This window comes from Brachyhypopomus gauderio, chromosome 6 (genome assembly GCF_052324685.1).
Source record: "Brachyhypopomus gauderio isolate BG-103 chromosome 6, BGAUD_0.2, whole genome shotgun sequence".
In the NCBI taxonomy this organism is placed as follows: Eukaryota; Metazoa; Chordata; class Actinopteri; order Gymnotiformes; family Hypopomidae; genus Brachyhypopomus; species Brachyhypopomus gauderio.
Genome location: NC_135216.1, coordinates 6,840,318 through 6,859,080, shown reverse-complemented (window position 1 = coordinate 6,859,080; position 18,763 = coordinate 6,840,318). Strand labels below are relative to the sequence as shown.

The window sequence follows — 18,763 nt, the reverse complement described above, 5'->3', positions numbered from 1 at the left end:
ACATTTAAAGAGACTTTTGAATATCAAAAACAGTGCTACAATTAGGAGCAGGATATTAGCACGGCACTGCTTGTCTCTTTAAACGAGGTCATTCGGGTCAGTAAGTCATGCAGGCTCTCAGACACTCAGCTGGATGAGCTGCATTTGTTAAAAATTAAAATGTAAGTATGAAAAAGCACGTGTGGATGTGGAATAGCAGTAAAAGTATCACATAAGGGGGAAGAAACAGCAATGAAAATCAGGGAATTAAAATGCTGCCATTTTCCTGCTATGCATTTTCCATGTTTAACAAAGGAGTGAAAAAGGAGGGGGGGGGGGGGGAGAAGAAGAGAGAGAGAGAGAGAGAGAGAGAGAGAGAGAGAGAGAGAGAGAGAGAGAGAGAGAGAGAGAGAGAGAGAGAGAGAGAGAGAGAGAGAGAGAGAGAGAGAGACACACACACACACACACAGACAGACAGACAGTCAGACTGGTGCCGTTACCTGGACCCTAGGGAGAAAAGGCGTGGTTCTTCTATTAAGGCATGGACTCTGGATAAGCAAAATTAACAAAGAACAAAAAAAAAAGCAATAAAAACTAAAACCAAAAACCCACAAAGGCACATAAATCAAAACCACACTGCTGAGAGGAAATTTAGCCTAGCAATTAAAATTCAATTTTAATTCTTAACATAATTTAGTTCAAAAGCATACAGGCAACAGCTTCTTAAACTTGAACTAAAATGTCATGCACCAGACAATCACGGTATCTTAGATATTTATAGCCAGCATCGATTTAAAAAATAAAGTGCGTGTAGGTGTGAGAATGAGGTGTAAACGAGATTATTTTGTTCATGTTCGTCCCCAGTGAGAGAACGTGTGCACGGCTCGTCTGCACCTCATCCATTTTAATAATGAACCTCCCTCGTTCCAAATAAAAAATAAAAGAAGAAATGAGCGCACGAGGAAGCCCAGCGGAGCAAATGATGCGAAGCTCGTTTGCAAACACTCTAAAGCAGTACAGTCCAGCCTTCACGTGACCGACAACCCAGCTGACCATCCACGCGTACGCAAGACACGGCACGCGGCTCTCCCTTCCCTGAACACCAGGAGAGTAGCAAGTATCATCTGACCTTCATATCATGTGGGTGATGGGACATCACTAGGACATTGACATTGCAATTCACAAAGAAATTTTAAAGGAATTTATATGAACAGGTTCTTACGAGAGAGATGCATCAGCTCTAAACATGTACATCCCTGGAATATAGACCATGATACTTTTGTGTTTTTCATATTTGTCACTGAATAACAAACAAGGTTTTAATATTTCAACATTCTGACACCTCAGTCAAGGGTGTGTGCTTAGTGTAAAAAAAAATAATAATAAAAAACACACACAATTTTACTTAAGATGCATGTCCAAAACACCACTGGGTGTGAGGGATTTAAAAATCATCTAGGGAAAGCTTGCACATTTTAAACTTGTTTAGGCTGCCCTATACATAATTTACTGGAACTTTTACTATGATTCAGTAGATTTTTACTTTTACTAAGATTCAGTAGATTTTGTTCATTTTAGAAGTGTGTAAATACCGGTAGTTTAAATTCTTTACAAAATAGCTCAAATTACATTTTTTATTTAACATTTTACAAAGGCAATAGAAAGTATGTATGTGACATCACTGTTAAAGATCTCGATGATGACAAGAATCTAGTACTTCTGAGTTTTTATCTTATTATTGAAGGAGACTGTTTTACCTGCACAAATATATCGCTATTGCTAGTGACAGCAGTAGCTATGAATTCCTAGCCAAAGTAGGCCTAGCTAGGCTAATAAAAGTAAATAAAAGATATAAATACAAATAAAAGGATAAAATTCAATCATTTGTACAAACCTGTCCATACAATCTACATATCCACAGTTGTCCTCACTTGTGCACATCCACACAGACATATTCTGCCCTTGTACCAAGCACCAAGACCCCTGGGGGCTTTGCTCTGTGCCCTTGGCATCAAACTCGAAATCATCTATCTAGCCAACATAGAAGTATCAGGAAACCCGATTCATTTATCTATAGCAATCACTACATAGAAAAATATCGGGTAACATCTGTCTAGCTAACATCACAAATATCCAGAGACCCAATTCAGCTATCTAGCAATCAAATATTGGTTCCTGTTTTTGTTGTTTCTCCTTGCTAATAAGCCATGTGCTGAATGTTTTGCCACTCGTCACTAAGAATCCTATAGAGGGTATGCACCGAGATTTTCCATGTACTTTGGTGGCAACTTCATTCCCTGGGCATTTTAGTTTTTGACTTATTGACTCCACTTCTATAAAGCCATAATAAATGTCTTAGCTAAAATATTAAAATCGAGAATTTCTTTACTGCATCATAGAGAAGATTATAGTTTTGATTTCAGCTAATTGATGTTGAGCAAAAATGAGCTGTGTCCTTACACTCAGTGTCCACTAGTCAGGCTGTCGACATAAGTGTTGGAGTTCATCCTCTACCAGATCAGTTTAAAATTTAAGCCAAACTGCATGTGGTTAAGTTTACTTCAGGTTTAGTTCATGTCTAGCTGAATTTGACATCAACTAGCCACTGAGAAATCTCACACTTCGCATAAAGTACAAAACGGCAGGCAAACCATGATTGATGTTACCAACATACTAAACAGAGGCAGGTAGAATGGTGGTCAGTGTGCGTTATAAAGCAGAAGCATGTGTGAAGACAACTCGAGGTAACCTGCTGGGAGCCCAAGAGCATGCTGGGAACTCACTGAGAGCTGTCCAGAGAGGTACTGTGGAGCATCCCGGAGCACACCAGGACTCATGGGAGACGTCACAGAGATGGCGGGACCCATCTTCTGAGATTCAAAGGAACCTGAATCTGATTTAAAATGGAAGTATGATGTTAACTTTGGCACGGTCACTTTAAAAACGCACACACAAACAAGTTTTATATAAATATTGCAGATAAATGGAGTACTAAAGCAAGATTCTAAAGAATTTTAAGTATAAAACAAATGCATTACTGTTTACTCTTATGCTGTTACATGGTAATGAAATCTATTGAGAACACAGTTACGTAATGACGCTCACTGGTTTCCAGCTTTACATGTGTGCTGTCTGGTGCTCTGGAGAGATCCCTGCAACATAAGGAGAAGGAACAGGCTGATATGCAGGAGGACAGTCAGCCATGGAGCCTCGTAGTACGGTGTGTACAACAAACACATGCAGACTCAACAAGAGGCATCGATGGTATTAACGTTGTCCAACTGTTAACTTGTGTGTCAGATTCATCGGCGTCATTAGTTTGTGCAGACTAACTACATTTACAGGATTTATCAGCACATATTTCTTGTATGGTCATGTTCTTGATGTCTGGTCCTTCAGTACTGTACAGTTGTACCACATTCAGTTATTATTGTCATATTTACTGTTGCACATTATGGCAATGAAAATAAAACCGAAAACTTGCATAACCTTGCAAACAAAGAAAATAAATAAAAACCTAGTGGGTAGAGTGAAAAACATTAAATTATGCACATTTGTGCATGTAAGACATACTGAAGCCCTGGTTCTCAGACACATCCCGTGTTTACGGTCCCTGGACAGAACCAGCAGTGACTGTAGTGCTAACACGCCTCCCACCAACTCACAGGGCTGGATGGACACGCCTCTCACCAGCTCACACAATGAGACAGACGTGTCTCACCAGCTCAGATGGTAAGACAGACGCCTCCTGCTATCTCAATGAGAAGGACACACCTCTCAGCAGCTCACACGGTGAGGAGGACACACCTCCTGCCAACTCACCCATAGGGCCGGGAGACCAGCAGCTCACACGGTGAGGACACCACACCTCCTGCCAACTCACCCATAGGGCCGGGAGACCAGCGGCTCACACGGTGAGGAGGACACACCTCCTGCCAACTCACCCATAGGGCCGGGAGACCAGCAGCTCACACGGTGAGGAGGACACACCTCCTGCCAACTCACCCATAGGGCCGGGAGACCAGCAGCTCACACGGTGAGGAGGACACACCTCCTGCCAACTCACCCATAGGGCCGGGAGACCAGCAGCTCACACGGTGAGGAGGACACACCTCCTGCCAACTCACCCATAGGGCCGGGAGACCAGCAGCTCACACGGTGAGGAGGACACACCTCCTGCCAACTCACCCATAGGGCCGGGAGACCAGCAGCTCACACGGTGAGGAGGACACACCTCCTGCCAACTCACCCATAGGGCCGGGAGACCAGCGGCTCACACGGTGAGGACACCACACCTCCTGCCAACTCACCCATAGGGCCGGGAGACCAGCAGCTCACACGGTGAGGAGGACACACCTCCTGCCAACTCACCCATAGGGCCGGGAGACCAGCAGCTCCACCTGGGGCTCCAACTTTGACTCCAGAATAATATTGTAAACTTCTTTGAACGTGGCTCCCTCCAGAACTCTCCCATTCCACTCCAGCACCTGGTCACCTAGACAGAGAAAGGCAGAGTAGAACAGTTCAACACTCTCAGACCACACATAGCCCACACAGGGAACCTCACTAAACTTCCTCAAAATGAGAAAGTGGCACCAGTAATTATAGCTGCATAAATTATCACTGCAGTTCTTGCATGCGTTGTGCCTTTATGTTCTTTAGAAGCAAAAGAAACACGTTCTGCTAAGGTTTTCACCTCTTAAATAAACTGAGGAGAAGCAGCAAAGGGCGCACGGATGTGCACTCTTCTGTACGTTTACCTGGTCGCAGATGGCCGACAATATCTGCTAAACTTCCTCTCTTCACCTTGGTGATGAAAGCACAAAGCCGACCAGATTCCATCAACTTCCCACCAACCACCTGTGGCGAAGACGTGCCAACATCGCCAGTTACACACGGGAGTCCCTGTGAGCGCCGAATGTGGGAGCAGCGTCTCTGCATTGATGTGAATTACTGCAATATGGCCTAATATCCAACGCTCAGGGTTTAGATCACACACAGTACCATCAAAGAGTCACCTTAGACGGCCAATATTTGTTCACTTGACAAGCTTTTGATGCAGACACCTCCTGCAGTTGAATAAATATAAAACCCGAGGACAGAAATAATTCTATGTATAGACATTAAAAAAGGACCATAGGGAGAAAAAACCCAGTGTGTAGCTACATCACAGATTACTCTGTGAGCAGGGGGATTACCAGGGCCGTGTAGTAGCAGGGCTCCCTGTCCATTATTCCTCTCCTTTACACAATATATGATGCTGTATAGCATTATGAACTTCTAATTTCCATTTGATTCAATGCATTCATTCTTTAAAACACAAGCAGGTTTTAACAATTTGGAAAATCTAGTACATCTGAAGTTCCAATGGTTGGAGGGAACTCTTAATCAAACAATTGTTCGTTAATCACGTTTTTTCACATTTCTGGGCATATGGGAAATGACGACGTCTAATGCAAAATTCATGGACAGAATGTTGACCATAAAAAATTGCATGAAAAATCTAAATCACATCATGATTAATTACATGGTACATAATGGAAATTAAGTTACTGTAAATGTTTCTATACTATTAGGTAAATGTGCAAGATAACCCAGCCTGGTACGTTAAAGCTGAAGTGGTATAATCAGAGAAACTATCACACCCAGTGGATGACCTGTGATGGGGCTTATACCTTCAGGCCCAGCAGAGCTCCAGTGAAACCATCACACCCAGTGGATGACCTGTGATGGGGCTCATACCTTCAGGCCCAGCAGAGCTCCAGTGTCTCTGGGAACCGTGCCGTCTTTTAGCCGCTTGTTGAGCAAAATCCGTCCCATCAGGAAATTGCCATCTTTGGACGGTTGCCACGAAACAGAGTGCTGAGGGGTTAAAGTACAAAACAACTTTTGGTTTAAAAAAAAAAAAAAGTGTGTCTACCTAGGGGGAAAAAAAACCAAAAAAAAAAAAAATCACTTAGCCGTTCACATATGCAGACAGACACACACACAGACTTGGTAAGATGAGATGATGTCCTCCCGTTGGGGGTGGCTTGCTCCGAGAACAGAGACAGTGTCAGCAGTTACCTGAATGGCAGTTCTATGATTGTATTTACACAGCCTGAAAGTCTTTTTTTCTTTTGTAAAACCATGCTGACAATATTCTCACAAAATCTAACATTTAAAGTGTGAGAATTTTGCTGTGTGACCTGGAGTTCTCGAAATGAAAGTGAGCGCTCCTTGGGACAGTGCCTCGTCAGGACAGTGCCTCGTCAGGACAGTGCCTCGTCAGGCTCGTCACCAGGGTGTGTGCGTATTCACAGCAGGATAGTAAGAGGTCAGAGGGCAAAGGGCCTTGCAGCGGGAGGTGTTCATTCACACACACACACACACACACACACACACACACACCTCTGCGCAGGGGCAGCACACACACACACACACACACACACCTCTGCGCAGGGGCAGCGCACACACACACACACACACACACACACACACACACACACACACACACACACACACACACACCTCTCCCCATGTGGCAGAAATAAAGTATTAGTGAACATCAGGAGGGGAGAAAGAAAGCTTGGTGAGAGTGGGGCAGATGGGATCTGAACTCAGAGTCTGGCTCGGTCCTGCTCTGGTTCTGGTCATGAGGGTGTTCAGAAGCTTCAGCTGGTGGGTGTGAGGGGGCTTGGACTACGACGGGACCTTCTGGCCTAGTCTACGCTCCTCGTTCAGAGTCTTTGATCTGAGGTTCATATCACTCTCTCAGCCTCTAACTCCTGGGTCCTTCTAAACTCACTGCTGGAATTCTCCTCACATGAACTCTGCCCAATATCACCTTTGTCATTTGGTTTCTTTTCTATGATGTGCAGGTTCAGGATATTGGATGTGTGAAACATAAAGGGGGCGGGCACAGGGACAGAGACAAGAAAAAAACATGCCAAGATGATTTAAAGTAGGAGACATGGAATGACAGAAGAGAGACAGGGTTCGACACCTCACCATGGACATAGGGGCGGCTTCGCTAGGCCAAGACGCATGGTCCCACCAGTGACCATCCATTTCTCCTGTGGACAGAGCACAGATGAACATGATGGCAGAGGACAGGTGAGATCGGAGCGCATACAAACACCACATCCACAGCGACACACACGTACACGCGTGCTTATGTAGTTGGAGCACCAAATGAATCCAACCACAACACAATCATGTATTTTAAGAAGGAGCAGACAACAGTACCGAGACCACTAAATCTCTGAAACATGCTTAGTGACCATGTATGTGCACAAAGCAGTAGGAATATCCGTGTTATCAGAAATAACTACTGTGGTTTCTGACCACAATCATCCCCCCACCAAACTAGAACCCATAATTTACTATATTCATAAGCTGCAGATAATCAGACGGTTATCTAAAACAAAGCTTTACAGACCTAGTTCCTGGCAGTCAATGATGCAATGTCATAAATAAGGTCTTACATTTACACCTGATGTTCTTGAGAGCACTGGAAGAAGACACGGACATCAGACCAAGCAATTAAGGTTTAAATTTAGCATGAATGGGTTTAACGGTGTGGGCTTTGGACCTATAAAGGCTACAGTGCATCAGTAGATACAGATGTTTCTGAAGATGACCATGTGCAACGTGGATTTGTCTGGTCATTGAATGAAACTAGTATTCCCAAACTCTATAATAGCTTATTATCATTATAATAAATAAATACCATTATATAAACTCTTACAATAGGTTCGCCAACTACAGAGACCATTGATTTCTAGATTTCACATATATGATCCAATACTGAAAATTCAGCAGAAAGCTGAAGGCCATGTAGTTGTAGTACTGACATTCTGCAGCTCAAAACAACTCAAATGTGTTGCTCACACCACCATCAGTAACGTCCATCTGCAACTCTATGCTAAACTCGCATGCTAACACACATGCTTTGCGTTCATTAGCTTTGTATGAAATGCTTTTCACACTGCACAGGTCACATACTGATGTGAGATCTTAAGAGACCCAAAATCCAGAAGAGGAGAAACTTGCTGCATGGGCCCCAATGTGGTGGTGAACACCAAGAATACGAACGTCAAAGACTTCTGAGGATCTTTTGAACCAGATTGTATCTGCAGCTACAAAAAACAACGACACACTTCATACAATTGCCATGTCGTACATCTGCGTAGTCCACAGCGCTCTCGTCAGACAAGTCTGCTGCAATAAAACCCAACATGCCTTAAGAATCCATGAATGTCGGGTACGAAGCGAAGACACAAAGCCTGCTCATGAATCAGCCAAAACAGCTAGGGCTTCAGGACCAGTCTCCCTCACCCATCAGAAGCCATACAGCAACTGAAGCCCTTGGAGGACACATCCGCATTCATGTCACCATGTTAAACTCTCCACCAACATTACATAATCTGTACTCCAACTCAAAGCCACATGAGATTCATTTATTTAGGAAAAAAAAAACTAAGAAATCACAAAATATACGAGGTACTACACAAACGTTGATTTCAAATTACAACTATGAAAGCTGCTTACACAAGAGAGCATCAAAGTTCTAGAGGGCCTGTCCGTAAGATGACGTTACGTGCTCTGAACTCCGGTTCTGAGGCGGCCCGTCTGTCCAGACCGTACGCCACACTTGGACAAGCTGCTGTGATGTAGCAGCACTGCCATCCCTGGCGGGCGGCCCGGCTGACGCAGCTGTGCACAGGTATGTTCGCTGGGACACCAGCACAAAGGGCGGCGCTTTGGAAAGGACACCACTGGGGCACGTCATTAAAACGGCCTCGTTAACATGTAACCCAACCCGTTACAGCATCTCCTACCTGTCTGGGGACCTTATTAAACGCTTCGTCTCGAACACCTCCCCAGCGTTTCCTTTTGTTTTCAAAATCACTAGGATTGCACTTGGATTCTATAAGAATTCAGGAATCATTTTATATGAGTTTTGAACCACATTTGTAGTACAGTGCGTCATTTAAAAGGCAATAAACAAAACATTAAAATACAATGGCTTCCATTACCATCAATAAAACGGATTCCAAAGTCCCAAAGAGCATAACATCCAGAAAATGATGAGGAACCAGTGTGAAACTACACAAGAACAGAAACGTGGCGCTGGAGTCCTTGGGTCAACTACAGTGTGGCCACACACTCACACACACACACCTCACACCGCCCCGTTCTGTCAGAGCAGTCCTCTCCCTCACACCTGTACAACGGTCACGGTGGTGACTACCTCAAGAAGTGGTCTTACGTCACTCCTCATTCCTGTCATCGGGCATCGCGCTTCCTCACCGCCACGCACCAGACGCGCTCCCAAACGCACGGCCGCTAAATCCGCCTTCCCGACCCTGGAGCGGTCGGACTTCCGCAAAGCCGCTTTCCTCAGGTGCCGCCGTGGCGAGGAGGTACAGGGTTGAGCGTGCACGCAACGGCCGCTTCCCGAGGACTCGTAGGTCGCCCCCCCAACACAGAGGGGGGCACAACCAACAGAACGTCCAACCGGCTTTAAAACCACCACCTGCTCTCCTCTCCCTCTCCCCCTCCCCCAACCCCTGCTGAGACTCGGCACTGAGGCATTAGAGGAAATGAGATTACCTTTCTTCTTGTAAGCCAGCTCACACAGCCCTCCCCACATGATCCCCTCACACCACCATACACCCCCCCCCCCCCCCCCCCCCCCCCGGCTACACTCACTCTCGGGAAGGTGTGGTAGCCCTCACTCACCACCATTCCGCCCCTCCACTAGTGCACACCGTGGCATCAGTCAGCTCCGGCGCCGGAGTGATCTCTGCTCCCCGCCTAGCGGGCCGGTGCCGTCCCAGGAACCCGTCAGTCATTGACTGGTGTTCTCTCGCTGACACGCCACGGCGGAATAAGCCCGACTGAAGTCACTCGGCTGCTGCCACACCCCTTTGTGCCGTGACGACAGGCTCAGCGCGCCGGGTGTGGGAAGGTACTTTTGCTTCTCCGTGTACTGCAATTTAACACTACGCTTTTGGAGCAAATAGTAAATACTCCGTTTTGCTTAGAAATTGATTCATAATGCTGTGAAGTAAAAAAAATAATGCATGTCTGTGCTACTCCGGGACCCCTAATTCACTGTACTGAGTATACACATCACATTAAAAACTCAATATTTTGTAAATCATTCAAAATTGTAAACAAATCAAATGTTTACTAATTGAGTATTGATGAAAGGATGAAAGGAGAGAAGACGAGGCGTGGAAGAAAGGGATGGGAGACGTAGAGAGAGGGGGATGGAGGAGGGGATGAAGGAGAAAGCAAACGAAACCGTAGGAACCAAGTGAAACGAGGGCTAACGAGGGAGCCGTCATTGTGGCAGGTCTAGGGGGAGAGACAGTGAGGAAGGACTACGCTCGACCCACACTGGAGCGGGACAGAACCGGGACAGAACTAGGACCCTGGGGAAGGCTGTGCTGTCCGTGCAAGCCCAGCTCCATTTAAAAGTGCCTAAGGCATTGCGGGCCTGTGGTGGTATGAAGTTGTGGGTGACGGCTGAGAGGCGAGGTGGCCCGTCCTCAGTGCCGCAGGGCCGTGAGCAGAACCCGGCCAGCTGCCAACACGCCAGTCCATCAGCTCCCCACTCCAACACCTGAGATAGTTAGCCGGAAACTCTAAACTACTTCTCTCACCTGTCCAACACTGCATCAGTGCCACTGCCAATAGAGCATGGCTGAAAACTACAGACAAAAACTACAAAACCCAGCATTGTAATCAAAATGTTGATGCATTTGTTAGAAACATCATTACATGAGGTTAGGAGATCTCAGTACATCTGAATCTGACCCTGGCCAGTGAGATGTGCACAGGTGAAGATCACTAGACAGATGTTTAGCTGGGTAGGGTCAGAAACAGCAGAGTGGAGGTAAAGCCACTCGTGGTCAGAGACCCTTCTGTGGCTGCTTAGGTGCTCTGAATAAAAATGTCCAGATAATATAAAGATAAAGGTAAGAAAGATAAATTCCCACTAGTTCTGTAGGTAAACAAGGGGTCAGTTAGCCTTCAAAGTAGGTGGACTAAACTTCCAGAGTCGATTTAAACGCCATTTACGCAGAAGAGCTGGAAGACATCAGAACCAAATGTGGCACAATCACCAAAAACAAACAGAAAACCCTTTAAAAAGCCCATAAAGCATGAGGAAAATGCCCAAACCTTAAATATATGAAGCAGCTGCTCCCTGTAATGTTAGGGGCTGAGTGAGGAGTAAGTGGCCATGCAGGGACTAGCAGAGGAGGTCAGTGCCCTCTGACCTGGTGCCCTCTGACCTACAGTGGGTTGTACCACATGACAACTGCAACAAAGGTGACTGAGTGTGGCACGGAGGTACCGTGGCTTACAGACACGTTCAGCTCCACAGCAGGGCCTCACCACTCAGGATCCGTTTACTACTAATGACCACGCCCGGTGTGGGCAGCACGCTGGTGAGGCCTGGCTAGATCACACACACACACACACACGCCTCATTCCTCCAGCAGCATGAGAGGAGAGCGAGTTGTGTGTGAGGCAGTTGCGTGAGAGGTAGGCAGCTCTCGCTCACATTTCCACCGCTGTGAAGAGTTCAGCCATAGTGCATCACCACTAGATACTGAGCCCAACCCCCCCCCCCCCCCCCCCCCCCCCCCCCCCCCAGCTCTGCAGGACCACAAACCCTGGCTGAGGGACAATAGCAACGTTCGTCCGAGCCCGACTCCCGAGTGGAACCTCGCAATGCATACAAGTGCAGAAACCTCTCTTGAGACGGCTGTTCCACTGATGTTCTTTCTGCTGTCCAACTCCCAGTAGGGTGGCACTGGTCCACCTGGCCGTCCACCACCTCCATCTGAACAGCTCTACCAAGCCCCGCCCCTCTGATGAGTCGCACCGTACCCGCCCTACGGGATGAGACGCTAAACACTCGGAGAGGTCAAGCGCCCCCAAGGCAGGAGCGGCTCCTCAGAGGGAGGCTTCTTCATCGACTAACGGCTCAAGCACATTTTGAAAGTTTTAGTTGCCGAATCCCGTGCAGAATTGATCCGCTTTAAGGACGTAAAGACGGTTTACTCGTCCTTTCCTCACAACGCTACACTTTGCGTGTGGAGCACCAAACACAAAAGAAACCAGCACAAAAGCCTGAACCACAGGCATCGGGCGGGCGACTGCACCGTCAGCCACTGCGTGTGGGAGAAAAAAAAAAAAAAAAAAAAAAAAAAAAAAAAAAAAAAAAAAAAAATGTGTTTCAAAGTACGGGAACGCTACGCTACACGAAAAGCAAAATCCTAGCCGTTTTTTCTTCAGCTACCAAAGCAAAAAACAAACAGCTCAGTCAAAGCCTGCAGTGCTGAACAAACAGACTCGTCTGTGTGCATGTGGACTTGGACAAAACCCAGTTGTGGTATTTAGCATGGCGTCCAACACCCCCGAGACACAAAAAGTCTCCCAGTCTGGTTCTTGAGGATAGGCAGCCAGAGCACATTTTAGCTCCATCCAAACTTCCAACACACCAGAACCGAGTAGACAAGAACAACGAATCCTTGGTGCAGGTGCATCAGGAGATGATTGGAGCAAAACTGTGAACAGTGCCAGGGTCCCTGAGGAGATCTGACGTTCATTCAGAAACAAAAAGCTACCGTTCCAGCCTGACGGTTAAACAGCAAAGTGCAGCATGGGGGCCATTCAGCACGACATCGCCACGACACCCAACATCTCCACATGTTCTCATTCCTTCAGCCACCAGGCTGGTGCAGAACTTTGACTCTCTGTGACCTGGGCAGGAACTGAAGAGCCGATATAACAGATTACAACGCAATGATGTCTTCTGCTGCCAATTCAACTTAAAGGAGATCCAGGACAATGGCCAGTGGTCAGCAGCTCATTCCTACTTGATCATGAAGACGAGAGGAACGGCTCATATCCGTGTTTCTCCTAAAAGACTGTACCTGGGAACCCCCTGACTTTACTGTAACAATTACCATACACCGCATGTAATCCTGACCGTACAGTAACTCGGGATTTCTGAAAGCAAAAGGTAAACCATAAAACTGACCCCGTTGAGACCCCGTACAGCAGGAGCGCGTGGACGCGTCCCCTCACCTTTCTCGCCGAAGGACTCGCAGTCCAGCTCCACGTCCTCGCAGCTGGTGTACTCGGGTGTGGTGAGCAGCTCCTCCTCCTCCGAACAGCTGAAGCTGCCCATGGGGCTGTACTCGCCCGGGTGGAGCCCGCGGGCCAGGCGGGGTGAGGGCGGCATGCCCGCCTCCGCGTGGTTGGGGACGTGCGAATCGCTCCGCATCATACCTTCGGCGCCGTGCATCGCCGCCCCGCTGGGGTCCAGCCGGTGCATCCTGCCCGGGTCGGCCGGGCCCCACCTCCTGTTGCCCAGAACGGGGCTGCAACGGGGCGACGCGGGGCCCCGCTCCACGGAGTAGGAGCGTCGGGCCGGGCCGTCGGCGTACGCGGGCTCCTCCAGCTCGCCGTAGGCCAGCGAGGCGTCGCTGTGGCGTCGTTCGTGCCTGGCGCGAGACACCTCGGCGTGCATGCGCATCTGCTCCTCGTAGGGCTGCGGTTTGACGGGGTAGCGGGCCAGGTTGGGGTCGCTGCGGTACTGGGCCCGGTAGGCCTCCTCCCGACGCCGCCGGAGCTCGTACTCGTCCGGCCAGCCGCTCAGACGCTGCTCCCGAGAGAGCCAGCGTCCGCGCCCGTCCTGGCGGCCGGCCCCGTCCACGTAGCCTTCGCCGTAGCCGTAGCCGTCCCCGTAGGCGCCCTGCTCCTCGTACATCCTGGAGTCCCGCGGGGAGACACCCGGTTCGCGTCCGTAGTCGGACGGAGAGCGAGACATGCCGCCGCCCGCCTGCGCATGCTGCGATCCTCCCGCCCCCTCCCTTTGGTTATACACTGCGATTGGCTCTCTGGATGCTGACGGCCTTCCTCTCCTGCCAATCACAAAGGGAGAAGAGGTTAGCACAGAATTCTGGAAACAGATAGATAAACAAAACCAGAAACAGATGGAGAAGAAAGAGCGGGAAGCCCCAGACCAGGGGCGGTGCAGTTGCAGCTTTTAGGAACCAATCAAAAAACATTAAAGTGTTTGACACACAACTCCCCATCCACTCGCCCTTAAGCCCCCCCCTGTCTAAAAAGACACCAGTCAGCTGTATCCAGAGCTCCAACCAGGGACTGCAGACACACGTGACGTGACAGCAGGGAGCGCGTGCAAGAGGGCGAGGCACGTGAGACGAAGCCCCTCCCCCACACCTGCATCACAACAGTTACTGCTACTCTCAAACGTGGGAGACGGAGTACAAAAATGCGAGAGAGAGAGAATGTGAGAAAGACAGAAGACCTTCAAAAACAAGGTTAGCAAGTTCAACACAGTGGGAGGACAAATAAGAAACACATGAAAGACAAGTCAAAGACACAAACTCACTGAACTCCGTGTCGGGTCCACAGCCTGTACTGAAGCCAGCAATCAACTCCCACCAATGGAGAGGGTGGTGTTGAGCTTGGTGACGGAGATGACGCCACCCTCTCTTTAAAGCAGTGTGAGCACATCACGATTAATTAGCACTACATTCCCAAAACAACGAGCAGAAATCCCACGTTATCAACACACCCGCGTGGTGTGAACATCCCCTCCCCCCCACAGCTCCAAACTTCCTGAAACTCAGAGCCAGTTAAGAGCCCATCAAAGCCACACTGATCGATGAACACAGCAGATTAGAGAGAACCGGCTCTCCAAGCACCGGATCCAAATGGACTTCCTCCCGGTGTATTGCAGGGAAGGCTCCTCTAATCATTCATAAATGGTACGTTCATATTGTGCATAAATCCAATATTTGACCAGGAGCTGAACAACGTTTTATCCAGTGACCCTGGATAAGAGGCACAACAGCGCTTGTACCCAGGGGTGTGGGTGTGTGTGTGTGTGTGTGTGTGTGCGCGCACATGTGCAAATCCCAATGTCTGTGAACTTCGATTTAATTCTCACTGTCACATACCGAAAAAAAGACAAAATGTTGTCTAGACACTGGTGACTATGGGGGAGAAACATCTTTAAATTGTCTTGCAAGTGCCAGAACTGAAAAATATATACCGTATATAATTGGGGAAGAGTCCAGCCCCCATCCAAGTACAGTAAGTGTACACAAGTGGCACAGGGACTAGTCTAAGCTCTTACGACTGCTCTAGTAAGACACTGGTGTGCGCGCGCACGCGTTCGGCTAAGAAGCTTTCGTCCAGTGAAGTTGCAGGTGCAAATCAGCTCCGAGCAAGACCGTGCCCTGCAGTAACTCGCATGCTGCAATGCCCCTGTCCCAATGCACAGTGGGGTGCAAGCCAGCCATGAGAAAATGTTCTCCCCCTCTCCACCAGAGGGCGCCAGAAACCAGGCCACTAGTGTCTGCACACCACCCCCTGGTTACATAGCACCAGCAGACCAGACTTGAATCTTCACCCACCCCCAGCAGCTCACGCATCCATGCAGGGACGGCGAGAGCTGCCCACTAGGTGAAGCAGCAAAGCATTGTGGGAGCGCGGGCCCGGTGCCGCTACTGTGTCTCACGTACAGCACACTGGAGGTGAAGCAAGGCCACGCAAGGAGGATTAGGGCCGCTCAGCTGATTAGGGGCTGCGGGCAGCTACTGCTGACCAAAGCTCCATAGGGTGCCGGGGGCGGAGCATCTGTGCTGGGGGCGGAGCTTGGGTGGGGAAGGATGTGGGTAGCCAGAGCAATCACACATCCCCCCACCCAGCAGGAACATTAATTAATACAGCTGCCTCAGCTGATTTCAGCAGCACGCGTGTGGACTGTTGCAAGTTCATGGGCGTCCTGTCCGATCTCTCAGGGCGAGGTACAGATTAATACTGCATAAGGGGATTGTGCGCCCGTGTGTTTCAGGAGAGCGCCACCTCCCGTCAGAGGGCTAGATCACAGGAGAACTAACGACGCGCAGTGATTTATGGAAAGAGCAGAGACCTGTAGTGTCCACGACACACCCAGACATTATACTAGCCCACAACTACTGGCACATGCTTCAACCCCCTTTCTCCAGCAAACCTGACCTGAAACGAAAGCCACCTGAGGCTGGAGTCACATCTTCAGGTTCACATGACATCCTTTCAGGCAAGTTCATTGGCCGTTTGGTTTCCCTCATGTGTCTCAGCCTGCACTATATTACTGTGCCAATCTTTCATTTCACAAGAGAATAATATATGCAGACATCGGTAAATATGCAGTCATGTTACCGGCTACATTTATAAATACGATTAAGTAAAGGGGGTATCAAAAGAAAGGACACATCCATATAAAATGAACATGCGCTGAAGATGCAGAACGTTCATCTTGAAGACAGAACTGTTTGTGCTAGCGTTCACACGCGCACTTACTTTCGACAACCTGTGAATTTGGGGTTTGTTAAAATACAGTGTTAAAGATGTAACGATATATAGTTTCAGAACAACGTGTTGGAAAGTGATGTTTTACTGTGATGGGGGACATTGTGTCCAACACAACCATAAACCTCGCGCACACACACGCGTAGATCCTCTATACATGCACATCACATCTGTTCACACCTCTGTGTCTGTCAGGCTGCTGTGAGTTTGACCTCCTTACATTTCAACAGCTCAGACTTCTGCAGTCACACCCACCACACACACACCACGCTACACACACCTAAGTAGGACAACTCTGAAAACCGATGTTCAGTTTAGGAAAAAAAAAAAATACAATTTTGCCAATTGGGACCCATGCCTTTCAAATCAACCTAAAAATGATGCCAACTGACCCCAGAACAGTCAGCACGACCCAAAGAGGCATGGCCTGAGAAACACACTCACATCTCTGCTGATTCCAGGGCAGCGAGTGCAGTGTATTAGGAAATGATTGTAGTGAAGTACACAAGGTTCTATGGAAACGGGGCATGTGGGCCTTGATCAGCTGCGCAAGCAAGTGCTCAGTATTATAGAAACGACTTCCATTTGCAACAAAGGAAAAGCTGCTGGTTAGAGCTACATCAGAAGAGGGATGTTGTCATTGCACTTGCACCTTTAAGGTCTACAGAACATTCTCAGTCGAGCTCAGTCCTGTAGTATTACGTCTTACAGACGTCAGGTGCTCCTCCTGATTCTGCTGGGAGCTGCTTGAAAAACCCCACACTATTACTGAAAACCCTGAACCCCCCCCCCCCCCCCCCCCCCCCCTTTTCCACACTGCCATCCCGAAACAATACAGCGACTCGGTCCATAGCGCTGCATGGCAGAAATGAGTCATACTTCACAACGCTTTGGCGGAATGCTCCGGGAATGTTGATGCAGTATTCTGAATCTATTAGTATGCCCCCTGGTGTCTTCCAAAAATGCACTGATCTTAATCACACCCCTATTCAAATCTCCAGTACGCCACTCAACCACAAGCCCTCATTAAGACACAGAGCTTTTGAAGAAGCCCAAACGCATAGCCCACTCGTGTGCCCCCCCCCCCCCCCCCCCGATCTACTCAGTGCTGCGTTTACTTCATTGGAAGCTAAATGGCCGTCTTGTGTTGGGTCAGCGGTAGACGTGGTTCTGGAGAGGCCCGGTCCAGATCCTTTCGTCCTACTCCAGGCCTGTGCAGAGTCCCCCCAGTCTGCTAAATAAATTATCTGTTGCTCCATTTATGACCTGAAACTAGACAGGACCTGAATCAGGCCCAGAAAGACTAGGACGAGGAGTGAGGGATAGAAGGAGTGAACGGAGTGAGAGAGGATGATGAACAGAGTGTCTTTCCTCTTGTGCTTGCACTCTGACGTATTACTCAGCAGGAGAGAGAGAGAGACAGACAGAGAGAGAGAGAGAGACAGACAGAGGAAAGCGAGAGAGAGGAAAGCGAGACAGAGGAAAGCGAGAGAGAGGAAAGCGAGACAGAGGAAAGCGAGAGAGAGGAAAGCGAGAGAGAGGAAAGCGAGAGACAGAGGAAAGCGAGAGAGAGACAGAGGAAAGCGAGAGAGAGACAGAGGAAAGCGAGAGAGAGACAGAGGAAAGCGAGAGAGAGGACAGAGGAAAGCCTCCTTCAGCATCTTCAATTTAATGAAAACACCACTCCTCTCTCCGGTCCTCCAGGTAGACACTGTGTGATTCACGCATTAGCTTCACATCAGCATGGTGGGGAGGGGGTGTATGTCTTGGGTGTCAGAACGAAAGCTCACTGCTAAACATTGGCCAAAATTAAATATTCGTCAAGGGCCCGATCTACCGGATTTCCTTTATTTTATTTCTAGCTTTATCAAAGCCTACTACAGGTCACGATGCTGCCCGAGTCTGGGAAACGAATGGGACAGCAACGATTTCATTCATTATCATTAGGATTTTAAGTGCTCAGCTTGCCACTACATTTAAGTCACAACAGCGGTGTCATATCCACCCAAGACTGAGCTGAACAGCAGGGTTTAACAGACAGCCGGCAAACCGGTAGTGCACAACAGCCAGACTGACACCACAGAGCACAGCATGTAACCAGCCCATAAATAACTGAGCAGAGACCAGTGTCTGCACTCCTAGTCAGTGGATTAAAAAAAAAAATATATACAAACCATTAGTGACGGAGGTTAAATGTAGAATGTCAGATTTAATTTGAGGGTATATGCCATCTATACACGCTGGCCAAGATAACTAGGACAAAGATGCTTTCATGGCTTGTCCACTGCTCGACTATGAAACTAAGGAACTGGGGGAACAATCAGAACCTTCCGGACTATGCATGCGGTGCCACAGTCTCACAGGACCAGTCAGGGGGCGTGTGGCTCCGCGG

General features: G+C 48.4%; 1 protein-coding gene across 2 annotated transcripts in view; it reads right to left on the bottom strand.

Moving 5' to 3' along the window:
• The window catches only part of rims2b (regulating synaptic membrane exocytosis 2b), a 104,499-nt gene that overhangs the window by 52,235 nt on the left and 33,501 nt on the right, over window positions 1-18,763 (bottom strand). Inside the window, exons 7-14 of one of the 2 annotated variants that reach the window (XM_077008358.1) lie at window positions 13,072-13,910; window positions 6,970-7,034; window positions 5,722-5,841; window positions 4,740-4,839; window positions 4,351-4,474; window positions 3,085-3,131; window positions 2,763-2,872; window positions 480-527 (exon numbers count right to left, since the gene is read on the bottom strand). In XM_077008358.1, the coding sequence (XP_076864473.1) occupies window positions 480-527; window positions 2,763-2,872; window positions 3,085-3,131; window positions 4,351-4,474; window positions 4,740-4,839; window positions 5,722-5,841; window positions 6,970-7,034; window positions 13,072-13,910 (1,453 nt within the window). The remainder of the gene's footprint in view (window positions 1-479; window positions 528-2,762; window positions 2,873-3,084; window positions 3,132-4,350; window positions 4,475-4,739; window positions 4,840-5,721; window positions 5,842-6,969; window positions 7,035-13,071; window positions 13,911-18,763) is intronic. The other variant, XM_077008359.1, reaches the window with a different exon arrangement.